This window comes from Scyliorhinus canicula, chromosome 3, assembly GCF_902713615.1.
Source record: "Scyliorhinus canicula chromosome 3, sScyCan1.1, whole genome shotgun sequence".
Classification (NCBI taxonomy): domain Eukaryota; kingdom Metazoa; phylum Chordata; class Chondrichthyes; order Carcharhiniformes; family Scyliorhinidae; genus Scyliorhinus; species Scyliorhinus canicula.
The window spans coordinates 35,686,616-35,705,825 of NC_052148.1; the positions used below are offsets into that span (position 1 = coordinate 35,686,616).

General features: G+C 45.5%; 1 protein-coding gene across 1 annotated transcript in view; it reads left to right on the forward strand.

Annotated features, from left to right (window-relative positions):
- The window catches only part of polr1a (RNA polymerase I subunit A), a 148,972-nt gene that overhangs the window by 75,773 nt on the left and 53,989 nt on the right, over positions 1-19,210 (forward strand). The window contains exons 22-26 of the mRNA XM_038793303.1: positions 155-320; positions 3,215-3,436; positions 7,096-7,310; positions 10,499-10,666; positions 15,289-15,424. Of these exons, the coding sequence (XP_038649231.1) occupies positions 155-320; positions 3,215-3,436; positions 7,096-7,310; positions 10,499-10,666; positions 15,289-15,424 (907 nt within the window). The remainder of the gene's footprint in view (positions 1-154; positions 321-3,214; positions 3,437-7,095; positions 7,311-10,498; positions 10,667-15,288; positions 15,425-19,210) is intronic.

The window sequence follows — 19,210 nt, forward strand, 5'->3', positions numbered from 1 at the left end:
TTTTAGGTTTAACTGCTTGAAGGCACAGTGGGGAGTTCTGAATGTCAGTTGAAAGAACACAGTTTGCTGTGCAAAGTAGACTGCCACTGAGCCACGGCTGATACAGAAAGGGGAAGAAACAACTCCATTGACTATGATTTGAATTTTACCGTAGGTGTATTATAAAACATTTGGAAGGGCTGGTTGTACAGTATGACCTGACAGTACGAGACAGCGATGGCAGTGTTGTACAGTTCTTGTATGGTGAAGATGGTTTGGAGGTTCCAAAAACCCAGTTCCTGCAGCCAGAGCAGTTTCCCTTTATTGCTGCTAACTACGAGGTAAGTTGTTGTTCAAATTATTGAATTATTGAAAGATGTACTTAGTCAGCAAAATCAGACTAAACTCTACCCAACCAAAGGGGAGAAATTGCTTTGGGTAAACATGTAACCTGTTTGTTTCAAATTCTTCCTGGTGTTATCTTAAACCTAATGGACGAAGGGCTTTAATGCAATCGTTTATAAGGTAGCTTAAATTAATCATTATCCTGTTGCAAAGGCTGATTAGCAATCTTTGGGGAATTCTCCCTGAGCTCTGGGGGATAAAAACATTGCCCAGTGAGAGACAGAGTCAGATGAACAATAACCAACAGGAAAAATCACAAAAGGCTATTATACAGGTTCAACAAATCATTAGGAAAGCTAATAGAATGTTATAATTTATTGTGAGAGGAATTGATTACCAAAGTAGTGAGGTTATGATTCAGTTGTACAGGGCACTGGTGAGACCACATCTGGTGTATAGTGCACAAAACTGATCTCCTTACTTAAGGAAAGATGTACATACGTTAGAAGCAGTTCAGAGAAGGTTTACTAGACTAATGGGGAGGTTGTCTTATGAGGAAAAGTTGGAGGGGTTAGGTTTGTGTCCACAAAGAAATCCTTAAGATCCTAATGGGTATTGACAGTATTACAATCCCAGCTGATGTTACTATTGGACAGTAAGATCCCTGAGCAGAACCCTGGCTTGGTAGATCGTGACCTTTATTTTCAGGTTTAGAGACATGGATGAACAGAGTCGCAGGAATACCAATTAACTTTTAACAAAAGAATAAAACATTAATTCACAAAAATGATAACTAGAAAACAAGAAAACACTAGTCCTTCATGACACTCTACCTGTACAGGTTTATACAGATTTATATGGATTACACAAGTTACAACATATATCTTTTATTGTAATTGTTTCAGTAAGTACATAGTCCACGTGAACCAATCGCCAAAATGTGTTCAGACACATTGAAACCAAGTGCCAGGTTCCAACCAATACAGCTTCAGTGGATTTCTCATCAAATCCCCCAGATGCTTGTCACATTGTGAGCCAACTGGTTGCACTGGAACTCTGATTTCCACATGAGTGTTTCCAAACTCCACTCTCGAAGAACACATGACTTGGAATCTTCCCCCTAAAATGTTTTCTCTGTGATATTTTCACCAAGGATCCACTTCCAGGTTTTCAGTCTCTTTTCTGTATTCCTCTGAATGGATTGCCACATGTATTCAAATTTCGAGACAATCTTTCAGGTACCCAGCAATGCCATTAGAACACTACTGCTTGCAGATTGTGTTAAAATGTCACCAAACTTTTGAGTTACCTCTGATGGTTAAATCTGGTTCGTGCAGCTTTCTCTTTAACTCAGAGCACTTTCTCTGTTTTTGTTAGAATTTTTCTGAACAGGACCTTGTTCAACTTCTTGTTCTTTGTTTCTTTAACTTAAACTATCTTCCTGAAACACATTTTTCCCCCACAGCTCCCTGTTTTCTTGCAATTTCTTTTGGGAAGTATGCTTTCTGCAGCTCACTGGTCTTGTCCAGATTTTCCTGGGTCTAGCTTTTCCTGGGTCTAGCTTTCTATCTTGCTGAGCAAAAACCTATTTCTTTAAGCCGTATTTGCTTTCACATTGTAAACTCTCATTGCCATGCATCCATCTAAACCAAACTGATCATTAACCTATCAAAAATGGAAACAATTTAAAAAAATAAAATAAATGTAGAGTACCCAATTTATTTTTTTTAATTAAGGGGCAATTTTAGCATGGCCAATCTATCTAGCCTGCGCATCTTTTGGGTTGTGGGGGCGAAACCCACACAGACACGGGGAGAATGTGCAAACTCCACATGGACAGTGACCCAGAGGCTGGATCGAAACTGGGACCTTGGTGCCATAAGGCAGCAGGGCTAACCCACTGCGTCACTGTGCTGCCCGCAAAAATGGAAACAAAATTAAACTTAGTTAAAACTATTCCCTACTTTTAATATCCACAAATATAAATTACTTAAAAGTATCTCTGTTTCCTGACAACAGGGTGGATGTGAAGAGGATGTTTCCACTTATCAAAGAATCTAGAACTAGGGGTCACTGTTTAAAAATAAGGAGTCACTCATTTAAGACTGGGGTGAGGAAAGTCTTTTCCCTCAGAGGGTTGTGAGTCTCGAGAACTCTCTTCCTCAAAAGGCAGTGGAATCAGACTGAATATTTTAAGGCGGGAGTAGATAGATTCCTGATTAACAAGGGGGATGAAAGATTATCAAGGGAAGGCAGGAATCTGGGGTTGAGGTTACAATCCGATCAGCCGTTGTCTTTTCAAATGGTGGAGTAGAGTTCTGGGGCTGAATCGAAAGCCCCTGCTAATTCAAATGTTCGTATGCCGCTCTGGTTTATCCAGCCTGTACCCGGATATTAAAAACCCATGTTGCTCGGTGTGATTTGTGCTGACGTCAAATAAGAGGGGTTGCTGCTGTGATATCTGCATTCCTGGCTTAGGCAGAGGCAAAAAGAAAATGTAAATGTCCTGATAGCCATTTGTAGCCCTTTCTTGAGTGGCGGTGTGGAGGCATTGAGTAAGGGCCTAAGAATAGGAGAAAGCCACTTGAGTCCACAAAACTGTCTTTTCATTTCATAGAGCATGGCTGATCTGTATCTTTAACTCCATCAACCCACCTTAGTCTCTATCACCTTAATATGCTTGTCTGCTTAACAAAATCTTATCAATCTCAGTTTTGAAAATTTCAGTTGGCCTATTGGGTTAATATTTACAACATCAGCTCCCTGGTGAAGGCTAGGTATGTCTTGCATCTCCGAGGGATAAAGGGAGAAGACTGGGTTGGGTTGTTTGGTTTGGAAATTAAGCAAAACTCTTCAAATGTGATTCAACTGCATCTGTTGTATTTATTAGGTCATCAAAAAGTCAGAGCATTTGGAAGAGGTTTTAAGCAAAATGGATTCAGAGGCTTCAAGCAAGTTCCATAAAGCAATAAAGAAATGGAAGGCAAAGCACCCAACCCCCAGTCCTCGTCTCGGCGCATTCCTGCTGTATTCACAGAAGAAGTTCAGTAAGATCAAGGCGATGAACCCAGACACAGAGCTGATAAATTCCAGAGATCTTGCGACCCAACAAGTGAGTGTGTGATCTGAATAAGGAGTTCACTGTACTACAGAGAGAACAAGAGGCTTTTTATTCCATTCCCTCTGACAGGTTGAGACCATTATCACCGTACCACTTTTTGAATGAGGCCCCATGAATGAAATGTCAAACTTCAATGAATCAGATAAATTACAGCAAAGATGGAGCCCATCCAGCTGCCCTCTTTGCAAGGGTGCAAGTTTCACACCAGAGCTACCTACTCTAATCTCATTTTTCTGCATTTTCCCCTCATACACTTCAATATTTCTATTCATTTTTTTATCTATAAGTCGAGGCTGGTGTAACTTAAGCAGCTGTTTATGTCAATGCATCCCATGTCAGAAGGAGTATGATCGAATCTTTTGGGATCGCCCCTTATAAATCAAGTACAGATTCCAAATAAATGATCCATTATCAACAAAATTATGAAAGGTATGGACAGGGTGGATAGCAACAAGCGTTTTCCAAGAGTGGGGGTGTCAATTACAAAGGGGTCACGATTTCAAGGTGAGAGGGGGAAAGTTTAAGGGAGATGTGCGTGGAAAGTTTTTTACACAGAGGGTGGTGGGTGCCTAGAACGCTTTGCCAGTGAAGGTGGTGGAGGCGGGCATGATAGCATCATTTAAGATGCATCTAGACAGACATATGAACAGGCGGGGAACAGAGGGAAGTAGATCCTTGGAAAAAAGGCGAGAGGTTTAGATAAAGGATCTGGATCGGCGCAGGCTGGGAGCGCCGAAGGGCCTGTTCCTGTGCTGTAATTTTCTTTGTTCATTTTGTTATCACTGGAAATCATTTTCACAAATTTGATTTTCAAGGCATTCTTTAAAATTGTGAATGCAACAGCATAAGGCCATAAGACATAGGCGCAGAACTAGGCCACTCGGCTCATTGAGTCTGCTCTGCCATTGACGGTTCTTCCGAGGTTCTTGTTCCTTTTCCAGTGCTTGCCCATCTTTATCCCTAGGGCCTTTTTTAAAAGGGTGACCAGCAGCATCATGGGATTTGTTTGGGCGCATGGCACCCCGAGGGTGAAGAGGGTCTTCTTGGAGCGGAGTAGAGATGGGGGGAGGGCTGGCGTTGCCCAACCTCTCGGGGTACTACTGGACGGCCAACGTGTCGATGGTGCGTAAGTGGGTGATGGAGGGGGAGGGGGCAGCATGGAAACGGATGAAGAGAGCGTCCTGTGGGGATACAAGCCTGGGGGCCCTGGTAACGGCGCCGTGGCCGCTCCCTCCCACGAGGTATACCACGAGTCCGGTGGTGGCGGCTACCCTCAAGATTTGAGGGCAGTGGAGGCGACATAGGTGAGAAGTGGGGGGCTCGATGGAGGCTCCGTTAAGGGGGAACCATAGGTTCGTCCCGGGGAACATGGATGGGGGATTTCGGGGATGGTATAGAGCGGGCATTAGACAGCTGAGGGACCTGTTTATCAACGGAACGTTTGCGAGCCTGGGGGAGTTGGAGGAGAAATTTGGGCTCCTGCCGGGAAACATGTTTAGATATCTGCAGGTAAAGGCATTTGCTAGACGGCAGGTGGAGGGATTCCCTGCGCTCCCCGCGAGGGGGGTGAGTGACAGGGTGCTCTCGGGGGTCTGGGTCGGGGAAGGGAAGATATCCGATATCTACAAGCTTATGCAGGAGGTGGAAGAGGCGTCAGTAGAGGAGCTGAAAACGAAGTGGGAGGGGGAACTGGGGGAACAGATCGAAGACGGGACATGGGCTGATGCCCTGGAGAGGGTAAATTCTTCCTCCTCGTGTGCGCGGCTTAGCCTCATTCAATTCAAGGTGCTGCATAGGGCCCACATGACTGGGACGAGGATGAGTAGGTTCTTTGGGGGTGAAGATAGGTGTGTCAGGTGCTCGGGGAGTCCAGCGAACCATGCCAATATGTTCTGGGCATGCCCGGCATTGGAGGAGTTCTGGAAGGGGGTGGCGAGGACGGTGTCAAGGGTGGCGGGATCCAGGGTCAAGCCAGGATGGGGACTCGCGATCTTTGGGGTTGGGTTAGAGCCAGGAGTGCAGGAGGCGAAAGAGGCCGGTGTGCTGGCCTTTGCGTCCCTAGTAGCCCGGCGAAGGATTTTGCTACAGTGGAAGGACGCGAGGCCCCCAAGCGTGGAGACCTGGATCAATGACATGGCGGGCTTCATTAAGCTTGAGAAGGTTAAATTCGCCCTGAGAGGATCGGTGCAAGGGTTCTTTAAACGGTGGCAACCTTTCCTCGACTTCCTGGCTCAACGATAGGGTACTGGGACAGTAGCAGCAGCAACCCGGGGGGGGGGGGTGTTGATTATGTTTGCTTATTTTATTTAAATTTGATTTATTTAATTTTAATTTATGGTTAAGTTCTCTTGTTGGGGGGGGGGGGAGTGTGATACATGTGATGTTACGGTATGGGGGGAATTGTGGGTGTTATGGGGCTGTTAGTTGCATATTACTGCTTGTTGCTATACTTGTTGTTATATTTTTATATTTTCTGTAAAAAATTCCAATAAAAATTATTTATTAAAAAAAAGAGTCTGCTCTGCCATTCAATCATGGCTGATATTTTTCTCAACCCATTCTCCTGCCTTCTCCCCATAACCTCTGAGCCCCTTACTAATCAGGACCCTAGCTATCACTGTCTTAAAGACACTCAGTGATTTGGCCTCCACAGCCTTCTGCTGCAAAGAATTCCACAGACTCACCACCCTCTGGCTGAAGAAATTCCTTTTCTTCTCTGTTTTAAAGGATTGTCCCTTCAGTCTGAGGTTGTGTTCTCTGGTTCTAGTTTCTCCTATCAGTGGAAACATCCTTTCCACGCCCACTCTAACCAGGCCTCGCAGTATCCTGTAAGTTTCAATAAGATTTCCCCTCATCCTTCTAAATTCCCAACGAGTACAAACCCAGAGTCCTCAACAACTTATATTTATGTAGCATCTTTAATGTCACCCCCAAGGTGCATGATAGGAGCATAATCAGACAACAATTGACGCCGAACCAAAGGAGATATTCGGACAAATGGCTAAAAACTTGGTCAAAGAGCTAGTTTTTAAGGAGGGTCTTTAAAGGAGGAGAGGTTTCGGGAAGAAATTCCAGAGCTCTGGGCCAAGGCAGCTGAAGGCCAAATTTCCTGTGGTGGGATCAAGAAAGTGGGGGAGTGTACAGGATGAGTTGGAGGAATGAAAAAATTAAAATGAAAATCACTTATTGTCACGAGTAGGCTTCAATGAAGTTACTGTGAAAAGCCCCTAGTCGCCATATTCCGGCGCCTGTCCGGGGAGGCTGGTACGGGAATCGAACCGTGGTGCTGGCCTGCTTGGTCTGCTTTAAAAGCCAGTGATTTAGCTCAGTGAGCTAAACGAGCCCCTGGAGGGCTCTTAAGAGTATCGTAGGGCTGGCGGAGGTCACAGAGATAGGGACTGTGGACCCAGTTACTGCAGCACTGCGTGCAGGAATGTTTTAACATTTTATACCGGCTTGCGTTGCACGAAAGTGGATTTTATTTTGTGCTGTGTTTGTTGGCAGTGTCTGGAGATTTGGGCGTTGCTGACTGAAAAGAACAAGTATAAACATTTGACAAATTCTGATTGCCCTGTCTCTCACCTTTCAGTTTTAACTCATTTTACCTGCCAGGTTTGCACTAAAATGTGTTTGTTTTCTGTTGTCTGCAGTTGCTGGAGATTTGGAACTCACTGGATGAAGAGAGCAAATTTAAATATTTGAAGAAAGCTGCCCACTGTCCTGACCCTTGTTTTTCAGTTTATCGTCCGGATCTTTATTTTGGCTCAGTTTCGGAGAACTTTAGTGATACTGTAGATAATTACTTCACTAACCAGGAGGGAAAAGGAACAAGCAGCTACAGAAAGTCAGAGCTGTCACTGGATCGGTATTTATCAAGTACCTTCTCTGAAGTGTCTTTGTTTAACCTTTCTCTTAAAAAAGCATTGGTGCCTCGGGAGGTGGGGTAAATAGCATTTAGAAAAATTAAACTCTACAATGGACAAGAGCTGTTTACCAATCCAAGATTTAAAAAAAGATAATTATCTACAATCGTTGTGATTAATTTGGATAATGAATGGTTTTAATGCAGTGTCCCTTCACGTTGACCAGGCCCTCAGTATTCAGTATTAGGCCAAACATGGCAACACCTAGAATCATCAAATTATACACTAGTTACAACACAAAAGGAGGCCATTCAACCTGTCATGTCTGTGCCAGCTCTCTGTAAGAGCATATCACCGAGACTCGTTTCCCTGTAGCCCTGCAATATTTTTTGCTCTTCAGATATTTGTCAAATTGTCTTTTGAAAACCACAATTGAATCAGCCTCCACCACACTCACAGGAACTGAATTCTAGATCCTAGCTACTTGCTGCATTTAAAACAAAAAGATCTTCCTCACATCACCATTACTTATATTGTCAATTACCTTAACTTGTCATCCTCTGGGGTGGAGTTCTGAGGCCGTTCTTCATTCTCGTCTGCAGTGCAACACTTCCCGCGGATTTTCCCGGCGGCATTGGGTGCAGGTGGCTTACATGGGAATTCCCTTTGACAGCGGGGGGACCAGAGAATCCCGCCGTCAGCGAAAGACATGCCGCCTCCCGCCACTGGGAAACGCGCCGCTGGGAGACTGAAGAAACCCAGCCTGGGTAGTCAATCCTCTCACCATTGGGAGCATTTTCTCCCGGTTTACTCTGCCCTCATGATTTTGAAGACCTCTATTGAATCTCTTCACAATCTCCTCTTGTCCATGGACAATACCCCAAATTTCTCCAATCTATCCATAGAACTGAAGCTCCTCATCAATGGAACCATTTTTTGGACAGTCATATAAATAGTGTGGCTGCAAGAAAGAGCAGGCCAGAGATTGAGAATTCTGTAGTGAGTAACTCACCTCCTGACACCCCAGAGCCTGTCCATCATCTACAAGGCACAAGTCAAGAGTATGATGGAATAGTCTGCTTGCCTGAAAGAGTACAGCTCCAACAACACTCAAAAAACTCAACCCCAACCAGAACCAAGCAGCTTGCTTGATTGGCACCCTATCCATTACCTTAGACATTCACTGGCGCACATTAGCAGCAGTGTGCACCAACTACAGGATGTACTGCAGTAACATATCAAGGCTCCTTTGTCAGCACCTTCCAAACCTGTGATCTTCACCTAGAAGTAAGAAGTCTCACAGCGTCAGGTTCAAGTTCCAACAGGTTTATTTGAAAGCACAAGTTCTCCTTCATCAGGTGAAGTCACATCATGCCCACCTAGAAAGACAAGGGCAGCAGACACATGGGAACAAAACGATCTGCAAGCTCCCCTCCAAGCCACATGCCATCCTGACTTGGAACTATATCGCAGTTCCTTCATTGTCTCTGGGTTAAAACCCACCCTAACAGCACTATAGGTGTACCTACCCCACATGAAGGCAGCTCACCACCACCTTCTCAAAGGCAATTAGAGATGGGCAATAAATACTGACCTGCCAGTGTTGCCTTCATCCTTTGATATCATGGGAAAATATTCTTGTAATTCCTTTCTGCAACCTCCCTAATACCTTTTTACCTTTGCAATAGTAAGTCTACAAGTCCCCTCTCAATGGAATAAGGTATTGAGGAGGATGCAAAAATGATTGGGTAACGAATTCATCTCTGTGGATGTGATTGTAAAATTACGCAGTTGGTGAGAGCAGAGATTTGTTACATTTTATTTCTTATTCGTTCTTCGCCACTGAAAGCTTTAGAACGTAGCAGATTTTTTCAAAAAAAAAGAGCTCTTGTATAACACCTTTGTGCTGTGGCAACTTTGAATGTTGTGGCTTTTCTTATTACTCTCTGCATGATTATTATTTATCTTGCATTCATTGTTGTAACCCAAATTATTGTAACCAGCAATCTGAACTTCTTCCGAGTCACAGATTCTGACCATTGCTGTAAAACTGTGGTTTCACACATATTTGGCACAGTGGTTAGCACGGCTGACTCACAGCACCATGAACCCGAGTTCGGATTCCGATCTTGTGTGACTGGCTGTGTGGAGATTGCACATTCTCCCCTTGTCTGCGTGGGTTTCCTCCAGGTGCTCCGGTTGTCTGCCACAGTCCAAAGATGTGCAAGATATGTGGATAGGCCATGATAAATAGCCCCTTAGTGTCCACAGGTTAGTCAGGTTTACGGGGTAGGGTGGGGGTGGGGGCCTAGATAAGATGCTCTTGCAGACGGTCAATGCTGACTCGATGAGCTGAATGGTCTCCTGCAGTGAAGAGATTCGATGATTCCGTTCCTCTGCTTTGATAACTGATGGCAAAGGCTGCAGTTATTTGCGCTCACGAGTTGTGCATTTTGCAGTCACGTAAGAATGCAAATGACATGGAGTGTGGTCCAGTATGACCACTGTGCCAATAGCGCAATCAGCATTTGTTGGCATTGAATTGGTGGTTGCTTGCTGTCATTGCTAGTACAGTACTCCGTTGCTTATGGGTAATCTACAGCCATTTGATTAACTGTTAAAGCAACTCAATTTTAGTGCATTTGTCCTGTTGGTAGTGGAGACCGTAGGTGATACAATCTGATTCTGCTCTTAGCCAAGTTGTGAAGTGCAGAGATCAAAAGATTGACGTTTGCTGTGTCACAAACTAATTGGTGTCTTCGAGAATCCTTTAGAAAAAAAATTACAAGATTGTCTCCTTAATCTCGGTAAATAGGTTGGAAACCTTTCCTTTTTTTTTGCCCGAAGAGGGAGATGGAAATAAAAATCTTGCACTTGGGTAGCGACTTTGAGCCATGTCCCACAGGACTCTACAAAGCTCTTTTTTCATAATTTTGGAAGCACATCAATGGGAACATCAAGATCATTTTGCTGTGCTCCGATAACGCAGTTTAAGTCACATTGCACAGAAAAAAGCCTAGATTCTCTGGTTCTGACATTTAAGCCTAATGATAATATGGGGAAATGACACTCTCCCCTCTCCCCGGCACTCTCTCTTCCCGCCCCCTATATTTGTTCCTTTGTGCTTAACCAAACGCAGGATGCCTTGACAGTTTTAAAACTTGACTGGGCTTTTCTTTCCCTTCTTCAGTTTAAAGGAGCTGCTGTGTCTCAAGTGGCAGCGGGCTCTGTGTGAGCCAGGAGAGGCGGTCGGTCTCCTTGCTGCGCAAAGTATTGGAGAACCATCAACACAGATGACGCTGAACACTTTTCATTTTGCTGGCAGAGGAGAAATGAATGTCACTTTGGGTATCCCCAGGTAATGAAATGAAAATGTACGGGTGCATTATGAAATCAAAGCAAGAAGTTCTGCAAATACTCAGCAGGTCTGGCAGCATCTATGGAGGGAAAGAAACGGTTAACGTTTCGAGTTCATTGTTAGTCTTGAGAACGGAAGGACGGTAGAAACGTCGATGAAAAGAACAAAAAAGGTCTGGAATAGGGTGCGTGCAGAGGGAGAAGAGATTGAATGACAGGCTGTCATGGAACAAAAAGCAAATGGGGTGGCAAAAGAACATTTGTCTAGGCTGTGTATGAATGGCAGGATAATGAACAGCTGAGTCCGAAAACAAAAATGTGAAAAGCAAGATTCAGGCGTGGCAAAATAAAAACAGAATCAAAATGGAAGACCGGGTTCATGATCTCTGAAATAGTTAAACCCCATGTTGAGTCCATCAGGCTGTAAAGTGACGAATTGAAAGATGACGCACTGTTCCTTGAGCTACCCTGGAACACTGCAACAGACCGCAAACACATATGTGAGCAGGAGAACAAAACGGTGAACTAAAATTGCAAATAAACAGAAGCTCTCTCATCTCCAAATCTTCGGTCCCTTCCCAAGGCACCTTTCCATGCAACTGCAGGAGGTCTAACGCCTGCCCCTTTGGCCCCTTATCCCACAGTACAAGCCACAAGACACCTGGATGAAACACTTCTACTCCTTTTGATTTAGTACTCGCTGCTCACATTGTGTCCTCCTCTACACTGGAGAGACCAAAGGCAGACTGGGTGACTGCGTTGTAGAACTGCACCGCTCAGTCCTCAAGCACGGCTCCGCGCTACCCTATCGCAGATCTTCCCTTTGTTCTTCTTCCCCGACATTAGACAATCACGTTTCTACCTTCAGTTCTGAAGAAGTCAAATTCGATTTGTAAACATGGGCAGAATGTTGCCTCTTGTGGCATAGTGTGAACTCGGGCGGGAAAGGCAGAGTGTAGCCATCAGCTTTTCCTATCATATTTTCAAATATTTAGCCAATAGAAACAACAGCAGCTCTTGGAAAATTCAAGGGCGCGCTGATAAAATAAACATTTTTTTAAAAAGCACCCTCACATGAACCCAGCCCCCAACTCCCATGGCAGTGCCTAGATACTGCCTGGGCATGACCCCGCCCGAGGCTGTACCTACTCACGAGCTCCTGATGGGGACCGTTACTAGGTACCCATTTTATAGAACTGTTATATTCCTCGCTGACATGGAGTCATGCCGATAGGGGAGAGAAGAGCAGGAGGAGGAGGAATCCCTACATGGAGGCCGATACAGTGGGAAGGCCCGCTAAGTGTGTGCTAATGTATGATGATGGGGTTCTCAGCCTTCCATGGCGGGAACCTCATTGGTGCAGGGGCAATTGAGCAAAGAAATCCTGTTGGCATGAAAGCTGCTTTGCACCCCCCTCCCAGTCCATTCTCTCTTGCCACCCCCCTCCCAACCATTAACCATTGCACTCTGTAAACTTGCTGCCAGTGTTTTCTCGTTTATTTCAGATTTCCAGCTTCCACGGTTTTTTGCTTTTATTTAAGAGAGGATTATGGCTCACTTTAGACTCTTTTCTAAATCTAACAAGAGCAGGAAATATAATATTGCATTTAGCGTAACACCTTTCATAAATTCAGGATATCCCAAAGCACTTTGGACAGTCAACAGGTTTTTCTTTAAAATGTAGGAAACATGGCAACCAATTGCACTCAACACAATCCCACAAATAGCAGTGGAATAAATGGTGAGATCACCTGTTTCAGTGTTGATGATTGAGGGATAGGTGTTGGCTAGGACACCAGGTTAGATTCTAAATCTGGGAAAGTAAGGTGAGGGACATCCATTTTGAGACATTAATGGATACATAGAAGATAGGAGCAGCAGGAGGCCTTTTGGCCGTCCAGCCTGCTCCGCCATTCATCACGATCATGGCCGATCACCCAACTCAATAGTCTAATCCTGCTTTCTCCCTCTAACCTTTGATCCCATTCGCCCCAAGTGCTATATCTAGCTGCCTCCTGAATATTTTCAATGTTTTAGCATCAACTACTTCCTGTGGTAATGAATTCCACAGGCTCACCACTTTTTGGGTGAAGAAATGTCTCCTCATCTCTGTCCAAAATGGTTTACCCTGAATCCTCAGACTGTGACTCCTGGTTCTGGACACACCCATCTTTCCTGCATCTACCCTGTCTAGTCCTGTTAGAATTTTATAAGTCTCTATGAAATCCCCCCTCATTCTTCTGAACTCCAGCGTAACCTAGTCAATCTCCTCATATGACAGTCCCGCCATCCCTGGAATCAGTCTGGTAAACCTTTGCTGCACTCCCTCGAGAGCAAGAACATCCTTCCTCAGACAAGGAGACCAAAACTGCACACAATATTCTAGGTGTGGCCTCCCCAAGGTCTTGTATAATTGCAACAACACATCCCTGCTTCTGTACTCGAAACCTCTCGCAATGAAAGCCAACAAACACACCATTAGCCTTTTTTACCACCTGTTGCACCTGCATGCTTACCTTCAGCGACTGGTGCACAAGGACACCCAGGTCCCGCTGTACCCTCAGCTCTCCCAATTTATAACAGTTCAGGTAGTAATCTGCCTCCTGATTTTGCTTCCAAAGTGAATAACCTCACATTTTTCCAAATTATACCTGCCGTTGATTTGCCCACTCGCCCAACCTGTTCAGATCATGCTGTCGGAGAATAGAAAACATTTTATAGTTTGAGTAGGTTTGAGTAGGGTGATCATGGCTCGGCACAACATTGAGGGCTGAAGGGCCTGTTCTGTGCTGTACTGTTCTATGTTCTTCAAATCAACTGCTCTCTGCTCCAGGTACAGGGCGATTAGATACTCTGTAAATACTCTACTCAAGTAGTCCAAAGACTACTGTCTGTGTGGAGTCTGAACGTCCTCCCCGTCTGTGCGTGGGTTTCCTCCGGGTGCTCCGGTTTCCTCCCACAGTCCAAAGATGTGCGGGTTAGGTGGATTGGCTATGCTAAATTGCCCGTAGTGTAAGGTTAATGGGGGGATTGTTGGGTTACGGGTATAGGGTGGATACGTGGGTTTAAGTAGGGTGATCATTGCTCGGCACAACGAGGGCCGAAGGGCCTGTTCTGTGCTGTACTGTTCTATGTTCTATGTTCTATGTGCGGGTTAGGTGGATTGTTTATGTTAAAATGGCCCTAGGTGGAGTTACAGGGATAATGTGGAATTTTGGCCTAAGTCGGGTGCTCTTTCAGAGAGTCGGTGTCGACTCGATAGGCCGAATGGCCTCTTTCTGAACTGTAGGGATTCTATGATACTCCAGCAATGTTCTGTTTGCTTCCAAAATATCTAGGTGCAGTAAGCTGGGAGGGCAGCAGTATAGCCCCAAGTGGAGGTCTCATCTTCAGCTTCCATACAGTTTCCTTGCCAGTCCTCAGTCGATACAAAATATATAAGTGTATTTTAAAAATCTAAAGTTTTGTGGCAACGTAGGCTATGAGGAGAACATTGAGGTCAGGAAGAAATATCGACCAGCATGGGCAAGAACATGGCACATAGAATATAATATGGGTACATGTGAAGTTATCCACTTCGGTAAGAAAAACAGAAGAGCAAAATAGAATATTTCTAAAGTGGAGATTTAAGTGCCACTATGCAGAAAGTTGATGCTTACTAAATTATTTATTATATTTCTTAAAGTTGGCATGCAGGTACAGAAAGCATTTAGGAGAGGAAATAGTATGTTGACCTTTATTGCAGGGATTGGAGTGTAAAAGTAAACAAGACTTCTGATAATTATACCCATTTCTATGGCATATTTTGGTTACTAAGGGGATTCAGACGTACAAGGATTGCGTGGAAAGGTGGATTTGAGGTAGAAGATTAACTATCAGCCTTGTTTAATGGCAAAACAGGCTTGAATGTCTGAATGGTCTCCAATTTCTTATGTTTTTATGTCTCCTTATTTCCTTGAAAATGCAACCTGCTACCCATCCAGGAAATCAGAGTATATTCAAGGCTGGGGTAGAGAAATGTTTGGCCTCTTATGGAATCAAGGGGTATGGAGAGCGAATGAGAACGTGGAGTTGAGGCAGAAAAATAAGTTGTGATCTTGTGGAGCAGGTGGGATAAGCTGAATGGTCTATTCCTACTCCTGATTTAAAACAGGGCTAAATAGCTGGCTTTTAAAGCAGACCGAGGCAGGCCAGCAGCACGGTTCAATTCCCGTTCCAGCCTCCCCGAACAGGTGCCGGAATGTGGCGACTAGAGGCTTTTCATAGTAACTTCATTTGAAGCCTACTTGTGGCAATAAGCGATTTTCATTTCATTTCTTATGCTGCTAATGTTATATTAACCCTCTGCGTGCCACTGCGGAAGGCTCAAATCCAGCGAGCTCCGCAGACCGGTGGATCATAGTGCATTACTCGTATTCTTTAAAATTTGTTTCTGTTTAAGGAGCAGTATTAATGTGTATCTGATGAATAAAGCATTTTGTAACAAATGGAAAATGCTTTGACCTTTAATGTATGTTTTATTTTTCTCTCCTGTCAAAAATGGCATTCACAAAATTAACAAATACCAGCGCTGTTCCGTATGACTGGTGCAATGTAACCTATCTAGTTTTTCTTTTCAAACAGGTTGCGTGAAATTCTAATGGTGGCAAGTGCTAACATTAAAACTCCAATGATGAGCATTCCTGTGTTGAACACAAAGAAAGCTTTGAAGAAGGTTAAAAAACTGAAAAAGCAGCTCACACGGGTGTGTTTGTCAGAGGTAAGCATCTTTGTGTAAAAGTTCGAAAATAAACTATTTTAGAAACATAGAAAAAATAGGTTTCTGTGAGATTCCCCCGTCATTTTTCTGAAGGGCAGCACAGTAGCATAGTGATTAGCGCAATTGCTTCACAGCTCCAGGGTCCCAGGTTCGATTCCCGGCTTGGGTCACTGTCTGTGCAGAGTCTGCGCGTTCTCCCCGTGTGTGCGTGGGTTTACTCTGGGTGCTCCGGTTTCCTCCCACAATCCAGGTTAGGTGCATTGGCCATGCTAAATTGCCCTTAGTGTTCAAAGTTGCCCTTTGTGTTGGGTGGGGTTATAGGGATAGGGTGGAGGTATGGGCTTGGGTAGGGTGCTCTTTCCAAGAGCCGGTGCAGACTTGATGGGCCGAATGGCCTCCTTCTGCACTGTAAATTCTATGATCTATAGATCATAGAAAGGGGCTGGTTTAGCTCACAAGGCTAAATCGCTGGCTTTTAAAGCAGACCAAGCAGGCCAGCAGCACGGTTCGATTCCCGTACCAGCCTCCCCGGACAGGCGCCGGAATGTGGCGACTAGGGGCTTTTCACAGGAACTTCATTGAAGCCTACTCGTGACGATAAGCAATTTTCATTCATTTCATTTCATTTCATTTTCATTTCAACTCCAGCGAATATAATCCTAACTGATTCAATCTCTCCTCGAATGTCAGTCCTGCCGTAGAAAAGTAGAAACAAATAGGAGCAGGAGGAGGCCATTGGGCCCTTCAAGCTCACTCTGCCATGGCTGATCATCCAACTCAATAATCTAATCCTGCTTTCTTCCATACCCTTTGACCCCTTCCTCCTAAGTGCGATATCTTACTGCTTCTTCAAACCATACAATGAAAATTAAAAATTAAAATCGCTTATTGTCACGAGTAGGCTTTAATGAAGTTACTGTGAAAAGCCCCTAGTCGCCACATTCCGGCGCCTGTTCGGGGAGGCTATAACGGGAACAGAGGTACAGGCTGGTACAATGTTTTGGACTCTACTTCCTGTGGTAACAAACTCCACAGGCTCACCACTCTGTGGGTGGAAATTTCGCCTCAGCTCAGTCCTAAAAGGTCTACCCCGTATCCTCAGAATGTGACCCCTGGTTCTAGACACACCCACCATCGAGAACATCCTTCCTGCTTCTAACCTGTCCAGTCCTGGAACATAGAAAAATACAGCACAGAACCGGGAGAAATTCTCCGACCCCCAGCAGGGTCGGAGAATCGCCTGGGGCCGCCGAAAATCCGGCCCCCGCCGTGGCAGAGATTCTCTGCCACCCGGGGAGTGGCGGCGGCGGGAATCACGCCACTCCGATCGGCGAGGCCCCTGCGGCGATTCTCCGGCCCGTGATGGGACGAAGTCCCGCCGCTGGGAGGCCTCTCCCGCCGCCGAGGTTTGAACCACCTCTGGTGGCGGCGGGATCGGCAGCGCGAGCGGGTCCCCAGTGTCCGGGGGGGGGGGGGGGGGGGGGCATTTGGACCCCGGGGGGTGCCCCCACGGTGGCCAGGCCCGCGATCGGGGCCCCCCGCTCAGACTCCGGGCCAGTGCCCTGGGTGCACTCTTTCTCTTCCGCGGCCGCCACGGCCTCTGCCATGGCGGAAGAGAAACCCACATCGCACATGCGCCGGTGGTGACGTCAGCGGCAGCGAAAGCCTTTCGGCCAGCCCCACTGCCGGGGGCGTCGGTTTTTTGCGCCAGTCTGCTGGTGCCAACCGCTCCGGTGCGGGACTAGCCCCCAAAGGTGCAGAGAATTCTCCACCTTTGGGGAGGCCCGACCACGGAGTGGTTGGCGCCACTCCCCTACGCCGGGACCCCCCGTCAAGCCAGGTAGGGGAGAATCCCGCCCCAGGCCCTTTGGCCCATGATGTTGTACCGAACATTTGTCCTAGATTAAGAACAAATTAATCTTCACTCCATCATTCTACCGTAATCCAAGTACCTAGCCGCTTGAAGGTCCCTAATGTTTCCGACTCAACTACTTCCACAGGCAGTGCATTCCATGCCCCTACTACTCTGGGTAAAGAACCTACCTCTGACATCCCCCCTATATCTTCCACCATTCACCTTAAATTTATGTCCCCTTGTAATGGTTTGTTCCACCCGGAGAAAAAGCCTCTGACTGTCTACTCGATCTATTCCCCTGATCATCTTATAAACCTCTATCAAGTCGCCCCTCATCCTTCTCCATTCTAATGAGAAAAAGACTAGCACCCTCAAACTTTCCTCGTAAGACCTACTCTCCATTCCAGGTAACATCCTGGTAAATCTCCTTTGCACCTTTTCCAAAGCTTCCACATCCTTCCTAAAATGAGGTGACCAGAACTGCACACAGTATTCCAAATGTGCCCTTACCAAGGTTTTGTACAGCTGCATCATCACCTCACGGCTCTTAAATTCAATCCCTCTGCTACTGAACGCTAGCACACCATAGGCCTTCTTCACAGCTCTATCCACTTGAGTGGCAACTTTCAAAGATCTATGAACATAGACCGTCAAGGTCTCTCTGCTCCTCTACATTGCCAAGATCCCTACCGTTAACCCTGTATTCCGCATTCATATTTATCCTTCCAAAATGGATAACCTCACACTTGTCAGGGTTAAACTCCATCTGCAACTTCTCAGCCCAGCTCTGCATCCTATCTATGTCTCTTTGCAGCCGACAACAGCCCTCCTCACTATCCACAACTCCACCAATCTTCGTATCATCTGAAAATTTACTGACCCACCCTTCAACTCCCTCATCAAGTCATTAATGAAAATCACAAACAGCAGAGGACCCAGAACTGATACCTGCGGTACGCCACTGATAACTGGGCTCCAGGCTGAATATTTGCCACCCACCACCACCACGCTCTGACTTCTATTGGTTAGCCAGTTCGTTATCCAACTCGCCAAATATCCCACTATCCCATGCCTCCTTACTTTCTGCATAAGCCTACCAAAGGGAACCTTATCAAATGCCTTACTAAAATCCATGTACACTACATCCACTGCTTTACCTTCATCCACATGCTTGGTCACCTCCTCAAAGAATTCAATAAGACTTGTAAGGCAAGACCTACCCCTTACAAATCTGTGCTGACTATCCCTAATCAAGCAGTGTCTTTCCAGATGCTCAGAAATCCTATCCCTCAGTACCCTTTCCATTACTTTGCCTACCACCGAAGTAAGACTAACTGGCCTGTAATTCCCAGGGTTATCCCTATTCCCTTTTTTGAACAGGGGCACGACATTCGCCACTCTCCAATCCCCTGGTACCACCCCTGTTGACAGTGAGGACGAAAAGATCATTGCCAATGGCTCTGCAATTTCATCTCTTGCTTCCCATAGAATCTTGGATATATCCCATCAGGCCCGGGGGACTTGTCTATCCTCAAGTTTTTCAAAATGCCCAACACATCTTCATTCCTAACAAGTATCTCCTCGAGCTTACCAGTCTGTTTCACACTATCCTCTCCAACAATATGGCCCCTGTCGTTTGTAAATACTGAAGAAAAGTACTCGTTCAAGACCTTTCCTATCTCTTCAGACTCAATACACAATCTCTCGCTACTGTCCTTGATCGGACTTACCCTCACTCTAGTCATTCTCATATTTCTTGCATATGTATAAAAGGCCTAGGGGCTTTCCTTGATCCTACCTGCCAAAGATTTTTCATGCCCTCTCTTAGCTCTCCTAATTCCTTTCTTCAGTTTCCTCCTGGCTATCTTGTATCCCTCCAGTGCCTTGTCTGAACCTTGTTTCCTCAGCCTTACACAAGTCTCCTTCTTCCT